The sequence below is a fragment of the Pteropus vampyrus genome, unplaced genomic scaffold (genome assembly GCF_000151845.1).
Source record: "Pteropus vampyrus isolate Shadow unplaced genomic scaffold, Pvam_2.0 Scaffold256, whole genome shotgun sequence".
NCBI classification, from domain to species: domain Eukaryota; kingdom Metazoa; phylum Chordata; class Mammalia; order Chiroptera; family Pteropodidae; genus Pteropus; species Pteropus vampyrus.
Window position 1 is genome coordinate 128,805 of NW_011889037.1, and position 20,062 is coordinate 148,866.

At 55.6% G+C, this 20,062-nt stretch overlaps 1 protein-coding gene across 3 annotated transcripts in view; it reads left to right on the plus strand.

Moving 5' to 3' along the window:
- Positions 1 to 20,062, plus strand: part of ARHGAP39 (Rho GTPase activating protein 39) — a 67,210-nt gene that overhangs the window by 42,538 nt on the left and 4,610 nt on the right. For all 3 annotated transcript variants that reach the window (XM_023520292.1, XM_011374816.2, XM_023520293.1), the window contains 4 exons: positions 2,177 to 2,260; positions 7,050 to 8,400; positions 9,464 to 10,025; positions 17,537 to 17,629. In XM_023520292.1, the coding sequence (XP_023376060.1) occupies positions 2,177 to 2,260; positions 7,050 to 8,400; positions 9,464 to 10,025; positions 17,537 to 17,629 (2,090 nt within the window). The remainder of the gene's footprint in view (positions 1 to 2,176; positions 2,261 to 7,049; positions 8,401 to 9,463; positions 10,026 to 17,536; positions 17,630 to 20,062) is intronic.

Sequence of the window (20,062 nt, forward strand, 5' to 3'; positions counted from 1 at the left end):
CTTATTTTCCAAAACCGTCGGTTATTTTCTTTCTTGTTCTTGATTGCCAACTGAATTTCAATTTGGTCTGAAAGCATGATTTTTTTTTTTTTTTTTTTTTTTGAGACTTGCTTTGTGGCCTCAATCCTGAATTTTTATAAATGATTTTATGACTGCTTCAAAAAATAATCTCTATCCTGTTTGTTAGGTCTGGAGTTCTCTCTCTGTCAATTAGGTCAAAACTGTTCATTGCGTCCATCAGGTTTCTTACTAATTGTGTCTGCCCAATCTGTCAATTCTGGGAGGTGAAGCCCCCCGCTGGAATGGTGGGATGTGTCTGTTTCTCCTCCTTCTATGTAGAAGCCATGGAGTGGCTGCAAATCAACTTGGAATCTTGTCTCCCTGCTGAAGTTTTCCTTTTGCTGTTACACAGTTGCCCTTTTACCCCTCCTGATTTTTGCCTTGAAGCCGACTTTGTTTGACATTAAAGCGGTGCCACTGTTTCTCTTTGATGAGTATTTGCCTCTCAACATCCTTTCCCAAAAGATAACCCTTCCTGCTTATATTTTAGGTGTGTTTCTTATAAGTAACGGGTAGCCGTTTGTTTTCTTTTTCATCCATTCTGAGCGTCATCTTATATTTACTGCGGTCGTTGCTGCAGGGAGAGGATTTCGCTCATCATCACTGTCAATCCAGGTGTTTGCTTTTCACCGTCAGCCCCTCTGATGTCTGTGTCCGCAGGTGTCCTGCCTGTGGAGTGTCATCTTGTGGGGCCTGCCTTCCTCCCAGTGGCCCCATCCTGCCTTCTCTGCACCTTCAGCCCCGGGGCATGGCTGGCGGGGCGGGGGCAGCTAGGGGGCCCGGGATTTGTGCTGCGGCCCGGTGTGGGCAGCCCCAATACCCACTTGCTCAGCGGGTCTGATCAGCTGAGTAGGTCTCATCTATGCTCTGATTTTCCTCGTTTGCCAAGATTTTTCCTCTCTTGTCATGAACATTTATCCTGTGAGTTCTCTCTGATGTGAATTGCCTGTTTTGTTTTGTTTTAACTCATTTTTCTGCTGGAGCTGCTGGCTTACTTTCTGTGCTTGCAGGAATTCCTTACACATTCCAGATGTCATTTTCTTGTTGGTTTCAGACATTGTGAGGATCTTCTACTTGGTCATCTGCCTGCTATCCTGGTGTCCTTGATTTTGATGCAACCAAATTTACTAGTTTTTTGCCTTGTGGTTTATGTTTATAATGTTTTGTTTAAAAAGTTCCTCCTTGGCCTAGGTTCAAAGATATCATCTTACATGTCTTGTGTTAGCTTTATAGTTTTATCTTTCATGTTGAGGCCTGAATCTGTCTGGAGCCACCTTCGTGTGGAGCCAGGAGGGACCGACTTCATCCCCTAAAGCCTGCATTTGCTCACGATGCACATGTCCCTCCGGCACACCTGCCGTCCATCTGCTCTTGCATGGGTGCCACCAGGCCCTTGGTCCTCTCAGTAGTTAAGACGGCCTTAGCTTGCTGTGGGCTCAAAGTGCAAGCCCGTGCTACTCCTGGGTCACAGTGAGTCCCATGCATTCTGCGAGTGAACTCAGTTTTGTGGTTAAGTCTTTAGTTTTTCTAGGTTGGCTACTGATGATAATTTTATCTCTTTCATATATTTAAATTTCTTGCTTTTTAAAAATCTCATTGCGTTGACTACATTTCCAGAACTGTTACATATAGGCAGTGAGAGACGCCCTTCCCTGACACAGCTGCCCCAGGAAGCTGTGTCCCCACGAAGGTGTTTCCACCCCTGCTTTCTTCTCGGGGCACCTGGCCATGTTTGGACAGAGCTGTGATTCTCACTGACCGCCTCGTGGTGCCCTTAGAATAGAGGCCCCCGTTCCAGTTACCTGAGCTCCTACAATCCAGGGCAGGCGGTCGGCGTCCTTGCCTCTGCACAGAGCCTCGGTGGGGCTGTCCCTGTGCAGGGCAGGTGGGTCCCAGTCCATTCCATGCAGGCGATGTTCCAGGCACTCTGGGAGGCGGGCTTATGGCAGGAGAAGTACCTGTTTGACCTGATGAAGGGGACAGCTTTGTGGGCAGAAGCCAGGGCACCGAGGTCATTTCTGAGAAACTGAAAGGGCGAGGTGTGTGTTTTAAATGTGCCATACGTTTAAGTTACTGCACTTACGTTCATATCATTTTTCCACTTTGCTCATTCCAGTTCTTCACCACCAGGAGTGTTCCTCGAGAAGGACTACGAGATCTACCGGGATTACAATGCGGACGGCCAGCTTCTTCACTACAGGTGGGACCCGTCATCTCAGGCTCGGCCCCGCTCTGACCCGAGGGTGGTTTTCTCGGCAATTCCTGGCTCAGCTGGAAGAGTCTGGGTCGGCAGGAGGCAACTAGCTGGACACGCCCAGCACGCGGGGCCCTGCGCGGGGCAGTGGGGCGTGAGCAGCTGGGCAGAGGCCTCCTGGAGTGGCCCCTGGGCTCAGGTGGCAGCTTTTCGTTGAACAGAAGCCTTGTCACTGCCCACCCTGGGGAATCATGGCGCCCGCGGTGCTGCCCAGGCCTGCGGCGGAGGGACGAGGGCCTGGGGGTCCTCAGCACATAGCCTTGCTGGGAGCTCTTCCCAGATGGAGGGGAAGACTGGTTTTAGTCCTAGGGAGGGAGTCTTGGCCTCTCTTGGTCCTGGGTTTGGAAGATTCTAGAATGACTCAGGATTTGGGGGTGCAGCAGCCGTTAGGCTGGGCAGGACCATCCCTTGGCCAATTTGTGTGTCTGGCTGGAGCAAGCACCTCCTCCTCTGCCTGTGGGGTCTAGGCAGCCTTTGTGCCTCTGGGTGGCCTGGGTGCCCCCAGCACAGACCAGGAGTAGCACCAGGCTTAGGGGACACTTTGAAGATCTGAGGGCCTGTGGCAGTTTGCTCCACAGGTCTAAGATTGAGGTGAGAATGGTAGCTGGGTTTGCACCTCGACACATCAGGAAGGGGAGCTGAGCCTGTCCTGGGTCCAGCAGTGTGGCTGGGAGTATTCCCAGCCTCCCTGTGCATCCATGTCCCCATCAGTAAAGTGGGGTGTGGGTGGTGACTGGACGAGGCCTCTGCACTGCGGCCGTCCTGGGACCAACTTTCAAAGGCGCGTGGGGCCGAGAGACCAAAGATGGGAGCTGACGACCCAGAGCTAAACAGAAGTTCCTGAGAGAGCTTGTGGACAGAAGCCAGGGCTCGGGTCTCTGCACCAACAGGGGACGGGGTCTGGGCACAGGTGGCCTTCAAGGACACAGGCAGCTCATAGCCAGGTGGCACCGCTGCTTAAGGGCTGTGAGATCCAAGGCAGTAAACAAGTCCACGCCCACGGCCTCTGTAAGAACTTTCCTTCGCGACGATACCACCCAGCCCTCCTGGAGCGAACTGGTCACTGAGCACAGCTTGCTTCTTAGGGTGGCATCGGTCACATCAAGCACTGGGAACCACTGCCTAATGGGCAGGTCAGGTCAGGTCCCCAGCCTTGCCCACCTAGTCTTTGGTAGCCCACTGCTGCTATGGCTCTGCCATCCCGGGTGCGGGCCGGGCTGGACATCGTTCTGGGGGGTGCGTGCACTCAGGCAGAGCGGGGAGAACAGAGATGCTGATGTTTGTGGACAGACTGGGGAGGAGACGCCGCCACCCGCCCCAGGCACTGCAGGTGGGTCTGCCAGGAGCAGGGAGGCAGGAAGCAGCCCGTCTCGCCGCGGCCCAGGCCGTGAGCCTCACGGTGCACTCAGCTGGAGGACGGGGTAGTTCAAGTTGTCCCTCCAACGCCCCTTCGCATGTGCAGTCTGTTGCTGGTGCACGTGAGCATGCCCCTGGGAGCTGCGTCCCAGACTGCAGCTCATGGTGTCAGGCCCAGGTGCCACATGCAGAGCAGGCGGCCGTCTGAAGAGGCGGCAGCGGAGCGGTGCTTCCCCTGGCTTCGGTTGTGCCCAGTGCTCTCCAGTCTTCTTTTGAAAGGAGGCCCTCAGAGAGACGCCCTGAGCTCCATGGAGCCCTGTCACTGTGCCAGCCCTTTCAACGCCCACCCCTGCCCCTGTCCACCTGACCTCCAGCACTTCCGGAAGCAGGGGGAGGGTCTCCTCCCCCATGATTCGAAAGTGTCCACCGAACAGCCACACCCAGGCAGTCGTCCCTTGTTATTTAGGAGCAGTGGTGTCTCCCCACCTTGGTGCCTCCCACCGTAGCGGAGATGGCAAGGAACTGGGGAACGGCTGGGGAGAAAGACCGGCTTCCTGGTCTGCGGAGCCATAAAGAGGCAGAGGCCCATGGGCAGACCAGGGAGGCTGACTAGAAAGGGCCACTCGGTGGTCCCAGGGGAACATACTTAAGGGACTCTGGATAAGAAGCAGATGCAAGGCCTGGAAAGTGGAGGTGAGGGTTCAGGGAGGACTCCCGAGGGGCACAGCAGTGGCGTCAGGTGGGGGTGCAGGGCAGGGGGCTGTGGGAAGATGAGTTAATTCCTCATCACGGGAAGTAGAAATCTCAAGCTTCTCAAGAAACCAGTTGTGCATTTTGGTCCCTCTCCCTCTGTCCTCTGATGGTCACTGGGCCACAAGTCCTACTCGTGAGGGGTGGGTGAGTTGGGAGCTGGAGAACAAGGTCAGTGGCGTGAGTTCAGGGTGAGAGGGCCTGAAATGGGCGGCGAGGCAGCCCACTCCAGCGCGCCGGCACGTGGCCCCCCTGGCACAGCCAGGGTCAAACCCTGCTGCTCAGCGACATTCTCAGCAGCTCGACCTCCCCACCCCAAGGAGAAGTCAGACAGCAGCAGGGCTCAGGATGCAAGTTCCCATTCCTTGGGATTCTGCTTCTGGTTGCTGGAGGCCGCTCCCAGCCTGCCGCTTGGGCACATGAAAGATGCCCCATATCGCATCATCAGAGAAATGCAAATTAAAACAATAGTCAGATACCACTGCACAGCCATTAGGACGGCCAACATCTAGAACACGGACAACACCAGATACAGGTGAGGATGTGGGCTGTCACTGCTGGCGTGAGTACACAGGGCACAGCCACTCTGGAAGACAGCGTGGCAGTTTCTTATAAAACTAAACATGCTCTTGCTATAGGAACCGGCAGTCATGCTCCTTGGTATTTACCTAAAGGAGTTGAAAACACGTCCACGTAAAAACCTGCACACGGATGTCTATAGCAGCTCTATTCATAGTCCCCAAAACCAAGATGTTCTCTAGCAGTTGATGGGTAAGTCAGCTGTGGTCCATCCACACAGTGGAACATTATTCAGCACTGAGAATAAATGAAATGTTAAACCACAAAAAGACAATGAGGGACCTTGGGGCATACTACCAAGGGAAAGAAGCCAGTCTGCAACGGCTGCACACCATGTGAGTCCAGAACGTCACGTAGTTGGCGTCACATGGTATGCAGCTCTTTCAGACTGGCTTCTTTGGAGGCGAAAGATTTGCTCCTTGATTTGGCTTCAGATTTGGCCATGGACTGGAAGGAAGGGAAGAATAGGCAGAGGACAGAGGCGTTTTAGGGCAGGGAAGATACTCTGTATGATACTATAATGGGGGGTACGTGTCATCATACGTTTATCCGAACCCATAGAACATACCGCACCAAGAGTGAACTGTAATGTAGACAGAACTTTGGGTGATGACAATGTGTCAATGTGGGTTCACTGATTACAGCAAATGTACCACTCTCGTGTGGAATGTTGATCACTGGGGAGGCGTGAATATAGGCAGGAAACATGTGAGGAAATCTCATATATCCACTCGAGTTTGTTATTAATCTAAAAGTACTCTAAAAATTTTCTGTTTTTAAAAGGAATAAATATTCTTAAACCAAAATATATAACAAAACTAAGAATTCAGTATATGGGTGTCAGAGCGGATTAAACATAGCTAAATAGAAAATTAGTAAATTGGAAGGTAGATCAAAAGAAACTATCCATCGTGAAGCCTGGCGAGGCTGGGGATGGGAAACATGGCACACTGCGCGAGACCACGTGGCACATGACGGAAAGGACAGAAATAGGTAGATTCCCACAAGAGAGAAGAAATGAGATGAAGTAATACTTGAGAAAACAATGGTCAAGAGTTTCTAAAAATCATAAAACATATGAAGCCACAGTTTGAAACAGTGCTGTGGATCCCAAACACATGAAAATACTATATACAAAAAGAAAACCCTAAAAGCAGCTGGAAGTCGCTTGAGGGAGTGAGCAAGTAGCAAGAGCTCCCCGCCCCCCCAGCCCCTGCCGATGAGGCTGTGCTGACCTTGGGCAGGCAGGGTGCGGTGTGGATCTTGAGTCTGCACCTCCACGGGTAGTGTCGCCCAGGGTTGTCACCAAGTGAATCTCAGACAAGGTGAAGTCCAGCACGACTCCCGCAGAGTGGAGGGGCCCAGATTCGGGGCCCAGATTCGGGCCCCACGGCTCCCGGGGTCACAGGTGCCTTTAGTCTGGCTCAGGATTCAGCAGGCACCGGGGAGCAGTCCCGTCATCCCCGTCCAAGGGAAGAGTGCTGGCGAGGGCGGGCACAGGCAGACACTGCCCTTTGAGAGCTCACAGGAGCCTCTAGTTGAAAAGCGGCCTGAGATGCAGGTGCACGGGCACAGCGGCCTTCCGCCGGTAGGAGCAAAGGTGGGTGCTGGGCGCAGGAGCGGGGCGGGAGGGAGTCCTGTCAGGCCTGTCCTCTGGGAGGGCAATGCCGGCTCTCCAACATACAAGGAGTTCTATGCTTGCTGCTGGGCTGGGAGCAGGGCAGAGACGCACATGGAGAGGCCCTTGCAGGGAGTGTCATGATGGCAGCAGTCCGAAGGGGAAGCCCCTGGCCAGAGAGCGCCCTGAAGGGGGCTGCAGGGCCGACTCAGGAGGTGTGTGTGCCGGGAGACCCCAGCTGCTCCAGGCCCCCACAGGCTGCAGCGCCCATTGGGGCAAGGAATAAGATGGAAAATGACCAGACCCTCTGGGCCTTGCCTCCAGATACCCTGAGCCAGGGCAGGTGGATAATATGTCTGGGCTGGTAGCAAGGCCAGCCTTCCACTTCTTGTGTCCCTCAGGTAACCTGTGCCTGTCCCCCTCTCCCCCCAGGACCTCCTCCCTCCGGTGGAACTCCGGTACCAAGGAGCGCATGCTCATCAAAGTTGCAGACCGGGAGCCCAGCTTCCTCTCCCCGCAGGGCAATGGGTACCCCCTGGACAGCCAGCCTGGGGGCCGCTCCCGCAAACCCTCCGGTGGGCAGCACTCACCCAGCCTGCAGACATTTGGCCCGGACGCAGACGGCCCGGTTTTTTTCCCCGAGCGGAGGCCATCCCCCTTCCTGAAGAGGGCTGAGCTGGGCAGCTGCTCCCCGCTGCTGGCCCAGCCCCGCAAGCCTGCCAGCGACTCACAGCCCTCCTCCCCGCGCTACGCCTACGAGCCCCCCCTCTACGAGGAGCCCCCGGTCGAGTACCAGGCCCCCATCTACGACGAGCCCCCCATGGACGTGCAGTATGAGGCTGGCTCGCCCCAGCGGTCTCCCGGTCGGAAGCCGCTACCCTTCCCGCAGTCGCCCAAACAGGCCTCCGCCTCGCCCTTCCAGCAGCTGGTGCTCACGCGACAGAAGTGCCCGGAGCGCTTCCTGAGCCTGGAGTACAGCCCCGCGGGCAAGGAGTACGTGCGGCAGCTGGTGTACGTGGAGCAGGCCGGCTCGAGCCCCAGGCTGCGGGCAGGCCCGCGGCACAAGTACGCGCCCAACCCCGGCGGCGGCTCGCTCTCCCTGCAGCCCAGCCCGTGCCCGCTGCGGGACCAGCGCCTGGGGGTCACATCCGGGGACTACAGCAGCATGGAGGGGCCCGAGCTGCGGCACGCCCTCCCGCCCACGCCGCTGCCCCAGGCCCAGGACGACGCCATGTCCTGGTCCAGCCAGCAAGACACCATGTCCTCGACGGGCTACTCCCCGGGCACGCGCAAGAGGAAGAGCAGGAACCCCTCTCTGTGTCATGCCCCCAGTGCTTCGTCCACGGACAGCCCGGGGGACCGCGACCTGCTCGAGCAGGCCCTGGGCGAAGAGCGGCCACCGAGTGGGCCCAGCTTGGCCCCAAAGCGCCCGGAGTCCAAGGCGGGCGAGGCCGAAGGGGCGCGGGGCGGGGCCGAGCCCTTCCTGGCGCATGCGCGGCTGGCGTGGGAGGCGCAGCAGGTCCACTTCCACATGAAGCAGCGAGCCAGCTGGGACTCCCAGCAGGACGGCTCCGGCTACGAGAGTGACGGGGCCGTGCCGCTCCCCATGCCCGGACCCGTGGTGCGTGCCTTCAGCGAGGACGAGGCGCTGGCCCAGCAGGAGAGCAAGCACTGGCAGAGGGGCGCCTTGGAGAGGCTCGCCTTCCCCCAGATCCTGCTCGAGAAGAGTGTCTCGGTGCAGACCAACCTGGCGTCGCCGGAGCCCTACCTCCACCCCTCACAGGTAGGGGTGCACAGCCAGGGTGTCGGTGGGGCACGGGCGGGGCAGATGGCATCCCCAGACCTGGTGTAGACAGGCAGCCAATGTCCCTGAGAACACCACCAGGGCAGGGCGCCCTCACCTCCTTCCACAGTGAGGCAGGGCAGATGTGACAAGTCACCAGGGGCCAGGCCATGTTCTGATTCCAGGCCACGGAGACAGGGGCAGTGGGTGGGCAGCTGCTCTCTACTGGACCCCCGGGGCCTCTTTCTCCTGCCTGTGAGTGGGCTCTTGGGTGACGAGCTGTGCAGGTGGAGTGCCAGGGCTGCTCAGATAGCTCCCACATGCAGGGAAGGGACCAGGAAGCACTTAAGGGCCCCAAGTGACTCCCAGGGCCCCGGGCTGCAGCTGGGGCTGAAGCAGAGGCCCAGCCTGATGTGCCTTCCCTAGGCAGTAGTAGGCACAGATGATGGTCAGATTCTGCCATCCAGGTCATGTGCCAGGAGCTCAGTGCCCCAGGACTTGGTGTGGGCCGATGTTCTGGTCTTCACCTCCTGACCCCTGATCTTTCACACCATCTGCTTCATGAAACCTCGGTGGACCATCTGCCCTGGCATCTGCTCAGAGCTGGCGGTGGCCAGAGGGCCTCACAGTGTCAGGCTATCTCAAGTCTACTTCCAGCTCCACCAGGGAAGGTGTGCCCAAGGGCCCAGTGACCTGGAGCATCCAGTGTCCCCCATGGCAGGGCTGCCTTAGTGCCCCTCCAGGCTGGACTGTTCAGAGCACATTCCTGTCCAGGGCTCATATACAGGAAGACAGCGGACAACAAGACAGGAAGAGGCTTCCTCCCGCCCCCAGAGTTGCCCTGGCCCCCCAACCCTTGGTCTCAGGAGCAAGGAGGGCGTGTCCTGGAGGTGGCGCCCCCAGGATGAAGGTTGCAAGCAGGGCCTCCTTGGGTCCTTGCGCCCCCTCCTGCGGGGAGACTGCTATAGCACGTCTGCTGGGCGGGTGGAGCAAGAGGCACAGCGCCTCTCACCTGGCTGGTCAGGTGGGGCCCCACCCCTCACAGCCCTTCTGCCCTCCTCAGTCCGAGGACCTCGGCACCTGTGCCCAGTTTGAGAGTGGCCGGCAGACACGCAGCGTGATGCCCAGCGCCAGCTGTGTGTTCCCCACGTTTACCCTGCGCAAGCCGTCCTCGGAGACCGACATCGAGAACTGGGCGTCCAGGCATTTCAACAAGCACACGCAGGGCCTCTTCCGGCGGAGGGTGTCCATCGCCAACATGCTGGCCTGGAGCAGTGAGCCCATTAAGAAGCCCATGATCGTGACCAGTGACCGCCACGTGAAGAAGGAGGCATGCGAGATCTTCAAGCTGATCCAGATGTACATGGGCGACCGACGTGCCAAGGCCGACCCTCTGCACGTGGCCTTGGAGATCGCCACCAAGGGCTGGAGCGTGCAGGGCCTGCGAGATGAGCTCTACATCCAGCTGTGTCGGCAGACCACCGAGAACTTCCGCCTGGAGAGCCTGGCCCGCGGCTGGGAGCTCATGGCCATCTGCCTGGCCTTCTTCCCGCCCACACCCAAGTTCCACTCATATCTGGAGGGCTACATCTACCGGCACATGGACCCCGTCAACGACACCAAAGGTAAGGCCCAGCGCGGGCCCCGTGGTGCCTCAGGCTCTGCCACTAGCCAGGGGAGGGCTGTGCCCAGAGCTCCCTGGCTGGCACCATGCAGCACCTCGGGGCAGCAGGTATGTGGGGGCTAGCGCAGCACCTCCAGCAGACACGTGCATCTCCTGAGGGCCCCGTCCGGCTTTGCACTGGGGCAGGGGGTCCTCAGGGAGCCCTTCCTTGGCACTGAGGCCCTGAGAAGAGCCACAGGGGCCCTGGCCACTGTAGCTGGTTGCCCTGGCTGACAAGGGCAGGCAGGCCCCAGTCGGCCATGTGCACCTGCTGCTTTCGCTTTCAGCTGTCCTGTGACCAGGGGGGTTCTTCCTGAGAGCGGGCGGGGAGTGGTGCCCATAGCACGTATCCACCCAGCACTGGGTCTGGCGAGACCAGCAGGCTGTTGGGTGCTACAAGCTAAGCTGGTCCTGAGTTGCTGCAAGGAGTCGGAGCTTGGGACCAGCACAGGTTAGCCACCTGCTGATAGCTTCCTGGGGCCCAGTGCAGGGTCAGTTTCTGCTGTGGACTCTAGAAGGCCACACGTCAGGTTCTTCTGGTCTGGGCCTGGCCCGCTTGAGGGAAGGCTCAGGGCCATGTTCCTTCTAGGCAGAGTAAGCATGGGGACAGGGCCGTAAATAGCACCTGCGTCTGCAGCAGACCGCCCCATACCCCAGCGGCTGTGGGTGTTCATAGGGCTGAGGAGCAGTGTCTGGACACAGTGTGTGAGCACACACGCTCACATGCCCTGCAGGTCAGATAGGCCACAGCCTGCCCTGTAGGAATGACTGTGTACCCCGTCTGGCCAGGGCCTTGCCCCAACGCAGGTGTGGGGCTAGTCGTGTGCATACAGTGACAGGCTGCAGGGCCCCAGAAAGGGGCACGGAGCATGGGTACCGTACAGGGCGTCGGCCGCTTGGGGGAGGAGCCTGGAAGCCATGAGGTCTGTATCCAGGCAGATTTTGAAGCAGAATCCCTGAACATAGCACACAGGTCTTGCCAGGTGGCCTCCTGGCCTGTGCAGATGTGCAGACCAATGGGTCGCCTGGCTCTGCCTGGTCTTCTCAGGCCTTTCCAGAAGGTGGGCTCACAGTTCATCTCAGCCTCTTCCAAAGGCCTTGCAATGTTACTGCCTTGAGCTGAAGGCTTGGAGGAGTGTCCACTGCTTGGCATGCAGCCCCTGGGGCCCCAAGGAGTGCTTGCCAAGTGTGAAAGGTGAGTGAGCAGTGTACAGAGGTCGGAGGCTCCCGGGGCCGCTGCTGCCAGCTGGGGCTTCCACAGGACACTGCTTCTGGGTACAGAAATGTGTGCGCCTTTATCCTGGTGTCCGTACTTTGTGACCTTCCTAGCATCTGAGAAGCAATGGGATCAGCCTAGGCAGCCGTAGCTGGGTGAGGCCCAGGTGGTATCAGAGCACCCTGCGGTCTGGACCCACAGAGTTTGGGTCTCTGTGACTTGCATCTGGGCTGTGGCATCTGGTCTCACACCTACGGCTTCTGGCCGCCCCCAGCAGGAGCCCCGTTCCCAGCCCTGAGACACACTCCCGGTGGCATCTGCCATAGGCCCTGCTCAGCACTGAGCCCAGAGGAGGGGCCATGCGTTTCCTCCCACAGGCCCTTCAAGAACGTGGGTGCTGGCTGCTGACCAGGAAGGATGGCCCTGTCTGCCCAGGAGGGTGTAGCTTGTGCTTACAAAAAGGAACCTGGGACCTGGTTCCATAGTGTAGCAGTTAACATGTCTGCTTTACACGCAGAAGGTCCTGGGTTCGCGCCCCAGGGGAGCCACGGTCCCTGGTCTACGGCCACGCCACCCTGAACACGCCCGATGTCTGATCTCGAAAGCTAAGCAGGGTCGGGCCTGGTTAGCACTTGGATGAGAGACCGCCTAGGAAGACCAGGGTGTTATAAATAATAATAAGTAATAAATTAAAAAGGAGGAAAGAAAAAGGAAACCGTAACTTGTCCTGGATGCCGGCCAGGGCCGAGCCGGGCCTGCTCCTGTGTGGGGTGCCTCAACCCGAACCATGCTGCCAGCCTCAGCCTCAGTAGCCTTAGATTCATCTGCCAGCATGTATGTAAGGTCTGGTGTGTGGTCACCACCCTGGGGGACCAAGGTGCCACTTAGTGAAACCTGGTCTATGTTTCCTCAGCGCCCCCAGCTACCCTCATTTCATACATGGTCACACCGCCGTGCCAGCCATGAGCAAAAGGTTTCACAGCTTGCCGCCCTGGGGCCGCCCTCAGCCGCTCTCACACAAACAGGCAGGGGTGCTTGGGGGTGGACACAACAGGCTGCAGCTCTGCCACCTGCTCTGCAAAGGAGCACGCTGCAAGGCCGCAGCCCCTGAGTGCTTTATTCACTGCTCACGCATTCGTGCCGCAGCAGTGCTTACAGGCATCCAGGTAAAGATGGCAGATCGAACCCGTGCATTTACTGGGACTCAATCTCAAACTCCTGCTGAAAGAACAGTGAAGGAATTTTTATGAAGCAGGAAACAGAACAAAGATCCAGCAAGTCTTCTGGGTACGTGCCCGAAAGAAGTGAAAACAGAGACGTGAACAGATATTTGTACACCAATGTTCATAGCAACGTATTCACAATAGCCAAGAGGTGGAAGCAGCCCACGTGTCCGTCGATGGAGGACCCGACGAACAAAATGTAGTGTATTCAGAAAATGGACTATTTATCATTCAAGCCTCAAAAAGAAAGGAAATTCTGACACAGGCTGCAACGTGGATAAACCTGGAGGGCGTTAGGCCGAGTGGAAGAAGCCAGTTGTAGAAGACCGCGTACTGTGTGATTCTGCCCGTTAGAGGCCCTGGAGTAGTCAGACTCAGAAACAGTGTGTAGAGTGGAGGTGCCATGGGCCAGGGAAGGGGGAAATGGAGAGTCGCTTGATGTGCACAGTGGCCATTTGGGAAGGCGAGAAAGCTCTGGAGATGGATGGTGTTGATGGCTGCACAACAGTGTGACTGTCAGTACCACTGAGCCGCACAATTAAAAATGACTAAAATGGTAAGTTTTATGTTGTGTATATTTTGTCACAATAAATAAAAAATGAAACCCACAAGGACAAAGAGAATGGATGAGGAAGAAGAACTATGTTCTAGAAGTCAAGAAGCGCATAGACGAGTCACAGGAAGCTGACTTGGCAGACCAAGAAAGGTGGGTCCCAGGCAGATGGTGGGAAAGCTCAGAAGCCCAGGCAGATAGCACACCTTTAAAAGCTCAGCAGTGGGCGGAGCCAGTTTCCTCTAACAATGGTTTGGAAAGGGACTGATCTTGAAGCTGAAAATAAAAAAACTAGTTGAAAATTTGTTTAAGAAAAAAAGCAGCTACCGTGGAGTAAGTGAGAGCATAGATTCTGGACCCAGAGCATCTGGACTCAAATGCCAGCTACATTTTCAAAATATGCCATATTCTGATCCATAATACAAGTCTCAATAAATGTTAAAGAATGTAAATCATAGAAAGTATGTTCTCTAACTACAATGGAATTAAAGTAGCAATCAGTAGATAAAGATATCTGGAAAATATGTGGAAAAACCCCAAGAATTTGGAAACTAAAGAACTTAATCTGTGGGTCTAATAAAAATCAATTGGGAAATTAGAAAGTATTTTGAACTGAAAGAAAACGAAAACAAAACATTTTAAATTTGTAGGAAGCAGCCAAAGCAGTTCTTAGAGGGAAATACATACCACCTAAATGCCTGTATTAGAAAATGAGATCTGAAATCAATGATCTCAGTTTCTACTTTGAGAAAACTTTTTTTAAAAAGTAAGTTATATTGAAAGTGAGCAGAAGAATGGAAATAATGAAGATCAGAGTAGAAATCAGCGAAAGGGAAAATAGAAAAATAATGTAGAAAAATCAGTGAAACAAAATAGATTCTTTGAGAAGATCAATAAAATTGATAAACCTCCCGCCAGATCAGGACAGAAATAGAGAAGACATAAATTACCAACAGCAAGAACAGGAGACGATATCACTACAGAGTCAACAAATGTTAGAAGGATAATAAGGAAATGTTATGAATAACTTTATGCCAATAAGCTCGACAATTTAGAAGAAATAGAGAAATTCCTTGAGAGACACAAACTACCAAAGATAACTCAATAAGACATAGATAACCAGAAAAAAATATATCTATTAAAGATACTTAATTGGTGTTTGAAAACCTCCCCACGAAATCTTCCAGGCCCAAATGGCTTCCCTGGTGAACCCCACCAGGCATTTCATTGTTCCTGTGACAGTGCTTTACAGACTCACCCAGAAAATTGAAGTGGAGAGGATATTTCTCAATTCATTCTACACCAGAATTAGAAAAAACATTGCCAGAAAAACATCGCAACACAGACTGCATCCCACATGAATGCAGAGCTAAAATCGTTAACAGTATTTTAGCAAATTGAATCCAACAGTACATAAAAAGTATAATGCATCTTGAACAAGTGCGGTTTATTCATTAAACCAAAGGTTGGCTTAACATTCAAAAATCAATCATAATTTGCCATATCAACGGAGTGAAAAGGAAAACCACACGATCATGTCAGTAAGTGTAGAAAAGCATTTGACAAAATCCAGCATTTTATTCCTGATAAAAACTGAACAAACTAGGAATAGAAGGGAGCCTCTTTAACCTGAGAAAAGGCATACATATATACACTTACAGTACCTAAAAGAGTGGGCAGCAGGGACGCAGTCAGATACCTGTGCACCCAGGTCCACAGCAGCATCCAAATGCAAAAAAGTGGAAGCAGCTCAAGTGTCCAGAGGATGAGCGGATGAACACAATGTGGTCTGCCCACACAGTGAGATGTTTTTCAGCCATAAAAAAGGAAGTTATTGTTGTTTTTTTTTTTTTTTTGCGGGGGCGTGGTGGGAGGGTGGAATTTTTATAAGAGTTTATTTGAGCCACATTGACCATATATGCCAGGGAGGGAGCAAGATCTCAAATGCTCTGGAGAATAACAGTTTTGCAGTTTCTTTTATGCATTTGAAATTGAGGTGGGACCATGAGGAAGATGATGTAGAGGTGGGCGCGAGCGGGGCGCGGATGGGTTACAGGACAGCTCACAAGGCTCTGCTCTACTGAGGGTTCAAGCCCCCTTCGAGGTTTGTGACTTCTGGCATCTCAAAGGTAGGAAGTTCTAATATATACAAAGTCTAGATGAACCTTGAAAAGATATGCCAATGAAAGAAATCACACATAAAAGGGTAAATATTGTATGACCCGACTTATATGAAATATCTGAAGTAGACAAACTCATATAGACGGAAAGCAGATTAGAGATTGCCAGGGGCTGGGGAGGGGCTATGGAGGGGCCACTCATGGGAACAGGGCTTCTGTCTGTGGGATGGAAGCATTTTGGAAGTAGGTGTGGTGACGGTTACACGACGTGATGGATGCTCTTCTCAGTGCCACTGAGCTATACACCTGAAATGGTTCGATGGCTATATTTTTACATTTTACCACAGTTAGTGGGTAAATAAAACCCTAGTTAGCATTATACTTATGGTGAAAGACTGACTGCTTTTTCCCCAAGATCGGGAACAAGGCAGGGACCCCCTCAGCACATCTGCTCTACATGGCACAAAAAAGACACAAAAGCCATCCAGACCGGAAAGGGAGTGTGCAGTTGTCTTCATTCAGACAAGACGGTCTTCTGTGCACAAAATCCTATAGAATCTATAAAAATACTACTAGAACTAATAAGTTTAGCAAGATGCGGGATAGAAAAAGCATGTTTCTATATGTTAGCAACAAACTATTGGAAATGAGTATTGTAAAATATCACTTGCAATAGCATTTTAAAACATGATGAACCTAGGGATAAATCTGACAAAGATGTACGAGACTTCTACGCGGAAACCGCAAAACATTGCTGAGAGTCAGGGAGACCTGGATTAACGGAGAGATACCACGTTTACGAGTCGGAAGGCTCAGCATCGTTGAGATGGCAGTCACCTCTCCCCAGATTGTTCTGTGGGTTCAAAACCTTAAATTGAAAGGCTGATTTTAGAATTCATAGAAAATGCAACGAACCTAGAATAGCCTTAAATACCTTTGAAAACAAAGAATGAAGTTGGAGGATTGACGTTACCTGACCTCAAGACAAAGCTGCAGCGACCAGAACATGGTGTTGGCGTAAAGGGAGAGGACGGGTTGCAGGGGCAGAATGGAGCCCAAGGACAGACCCAGACGGACGGGGCTCTTAGTTTTCCACAGAGACGCGAGGGCGGTTCAGTGAAGAAAGGGCAGCGTTTTCCCCAAATGGTGCTGGGAACATTGGATGTCCAAACGCAGAAGGATGAGCTCCCACCCATACTTTGTACCATAGGCAAAAATGAGCTCAGAAGGGACCACAAACCAAAATGTAAAACTTAAAACCATAAAACGTCCAAAACAAAACAGGATAAAACCTTCGTTTTCTAGAGTTAGGCAGATAGGCACTATCTCTAAGAGAAGCACATTGGTAAATTGGGCGTCATCAAAATTAAATCTACTCTTCAGAAGACACTCCAAGAGAATGAGAAGATAAACCAGTTAGTCACAGACACTCCAGGAGCGGAGGCGAGGCGAAGGGTTGGAGCTGGGGGCATCAGTGTGCACAGAGACGTGTATTCGTGGCTCTGCGGGCTCTGTCAGCCAGAGGGCCTAGAGGTGATGACGCCCGATGGCAGTAAGCACACCTGGCCCCCAGGTCTCAGTTTCTAGTACCATCTTATATTGAAAGGGACCAGAGCTCCTGGAGAAACAGCTGATTCTAGGCTGATGCGGGGAATGTGTAGGATGCAGTGCCAAAGTGACACATGCTGGAGGGTGAGGGGGGTGATGGGCATATCACAGGACACAGGAGCCACCAAAGGGTGCCCAGTGCCCAAAACTGGAGCAGTTACCCAAAATGTAACACCAGTGTCTGTAATTCCGTACTGATACAAGAAATGATTAGACGGACCCCAGCCCTGCAGCGTGTGCATGGCCCGCCGTCGGCACAGAGCACAGTGCCGAGTGTGGACCCAACCCAGAGTTCCGGAGGGGCGGGGGGGCCCTGCCAGCTGTTAGTCCGTGCGGAGTGGGGGGCCCGGGTTAGCCTGGGAGGGCAGCCAGCCGCCCCAGGGCCTCCAGCAGCGGCGCGTGTCAGAAGGGGCTGCACCCTGCCTTCCTCCCGCCTAGGGTCCCGAGTGACTTTCTGTCCCAGGGCACGGCGTCAGCCGCACAGCCAGAAGCGCACGGGCAGCCAGGCGTCTTTACGAGCACACCCTCCCAACCCATTCCCAGGACCGAGCAGGAAGCGCCGCCCACAGGACACTCGCCCACCAGCGCTCCTGGGCGGGGGCGCGCGCCGCCCCTGCTGGGCATTGGCTGAGGACCTCGCGTTCCCATGAGGGCCCAGCCGGCCGGGGGACCTCATCAGGGCCACATCCGCCATGTGGGCGTGCGCTCCTGGCTTTGTGTTCTGTGCTCCTCACGGCTCTGTTTGCTCCCCAGTGACACAGCACATGAAAGAGCTGCTGGACAGAAACAGTAAGAAGACGTGCAAGTTGAGAAAGAAACCCAAGCCCTATGTTGAGGACCCGGATGGTAGGGCCTCTCTCCGCAGCCCGCGTGCCGGGTCTGCACAGCTCTGCTCGCTGGCCTTGGCCACCTGGCCGCCTCTCTCTAACCGCTTCCGGGCTGGGGGACGGTGGGCGGCACTAACCCTCAGGCCTGTGGCCTTCTGAGCTGGCTGGAGACCCCAAGACACTGGCGGGGCTCCTGGGAGAAGCCTCACGGGGCCTGCGCCTTCTCCTGGTGCTCAGACCACCTTCCAACTTGCATGCTGGGTTCTCGGTGGGGGTGTGAGGACTGGTGGGCCACAGCCGGCTCGAGGTGCCCCAGGTAAGTGTTCCATGACAGTTCCCTGCGCTGACCTCTGGCCCAGGCGTCCCGGGGGCAGGGGACGGGGCCCGGCGCAGCCCAGGTGTCTCACCCCCCCAGCCCCACCCCGCTCGTCGGGGGCCCTGGGTCCGGAGCTGCACCCCGCCGAGCTCCAGGGAGGCCCTCCGTGCTAGGAGGCTGCTGGTCCCACTGCTGACCACAGCCTCCTTCCTGGGACCAGCCCCTGCTCGCCCCGCTCTTCCTCAGCCCGCGTGCTGCCCTCTGCAGAAGGGAGCAGCTGCGACCCAGGGTTCCCGGCTGTGCGGCTGTGGACGGAGCGAGCTCCGAGCACCTGCCTGAGCCCATTCCGGACTGTCTGCAGCAGTGAGGCAGGGCTGGGGCCCAGAGCAGGTCCCGCGGGGGCCTGGGTGGGCCGAGCAGGACGCCACAGTCTGAGGTGGTCCTGGGTAGGGCAAGGGCGCTGGAGCCCTGGGACCCAGCAGGGTCAGCGCCAGGGGCTTCTGGCCCCACTCAGTGGCCTTTGGGGCTTGTGGCCTGCACTCCTCCCAGGGCCCTGGCACAGCAGCACGGACTGCGAGAGCTGATTTGTGGGCCCCTCTGAGGCTGCTGCGTCCCTACCTTTCAGACGGGATGGGTATACCCCAGCAAGTTCACAACAAGCAATGGGCTGGGAGCAGGGCACCCCACTCCACTGATGGGGTCTCTCCGGGCTGCCTATGGGCACTGACTGACCCCCCCAGGCACCCCGCAGACACTCCACAGCTGTGGCCCCGGAGGCTGTCCCCACGGCAGCACGTGGTGTGCAGGGACTCGGGGCACACGTGGCCTCAGCCTCGTTCTGCCCAAAAACTGACTCAGCAACTGCATCTGCTGAGCCCTCAGTGGGCACCCATCTCCAAGGCTGGCCCTTCACAGCACCTGTAAGAGGTGTCCCATCCTCAGAGGAGGAAACTAAGGCCCAGGAAGGCTGCAGGTGGCCACGATCACCAGCTGAGGGGGCAGCCACAGGACCTTCAGATCATGGCCTGTGGGAGAGGCTGGGTTAGGTCCCAGGAGGCCCTGAAACAGAAGTCAGGGCATGTCTCCCCAGGAGTCCCCAAGACTAGGGACAGGAGGCATTGTCCTAAGAAGAGGCAGGCATGGCCCTGGTATAGGGGAGAACAGTCCTTGCTGCAGAGTGTTTCCTGGGTTCCTAGGGCTCAGAGTCTGGCCGGGGGTCCACTTCCATAAGCGCCGTCCATTTTCCCTAAACCGTGGCCCACTCAGAAGGGCCACACGGGCCTGTGGCGGAAGGTTCCAGGGGCTGTGTCCCAGCTGGAGGATCAGGGCTACAGCTGCAATTCTCTGCCAGGGGCCTGTGGGTCCCAGGACCTGAGACAGATTTTCCAAGACTAAGGCGTGTTTCTGTTTTCCACACTGGAGTCTGAGGACCCCCGCCCATGTCCTCAACTGTCTTCAGGCAGTAGGCGCTCAGACAGGCGGGCCCAGTAGAGGCAGAGCCTTCGAGAGCAGGGCCGGTCCTGAGCCTGGCGACATGCAGCCCATCTGTCTGTTCCTTAGCCTGTGGTATCAGCCCTGATGGCTGCTCTGGGCTGGCCTCACTGTGTTGTCTTGCCACTTCCCCTCCCCACACCCGGGCAAGAAAGATGCTCCTACATCTCAGATCCACCCAACTCCAGCCATGTGCCCGCTCTCCTTCAACTCTGTGTCTGGAGAGCCCCCGGCCAAGGTCCCCAAGGTCCTTGCCCTCAGAATGCCAGCTTAGCCATCCCCCATGACCCAGGGCTGCAGTGTGAGAAAGCCCCCTGCCCTCTGGGCAACACCCAGGCTCAGGACATGGGGTGTCTCCTCCATACTTGTCCCCTTTCCACCATGGGCCAGGCCCTAGGGTTCCCTCTCCCTGACCTCCACGCAGCAGTACTCAGTCAAGCAGTTAGGGGGTCCTGGGGCTGAAGCCCTCCCATAGTGCTGGCCCAAGGCAGTGGGCTCTGAGTGCCCCCTGCCTTCTGCACGTGGAAGTGACCCTTCTCAGGCTCCACAGGGCCAGCTGGGAGAGGGAACCTGGAGTTTGGAGGCCCTGGGACCCGGGACCTGCCGGTGACTCCTTGGGGACTAGGTCTCATCCCCACACTGCCC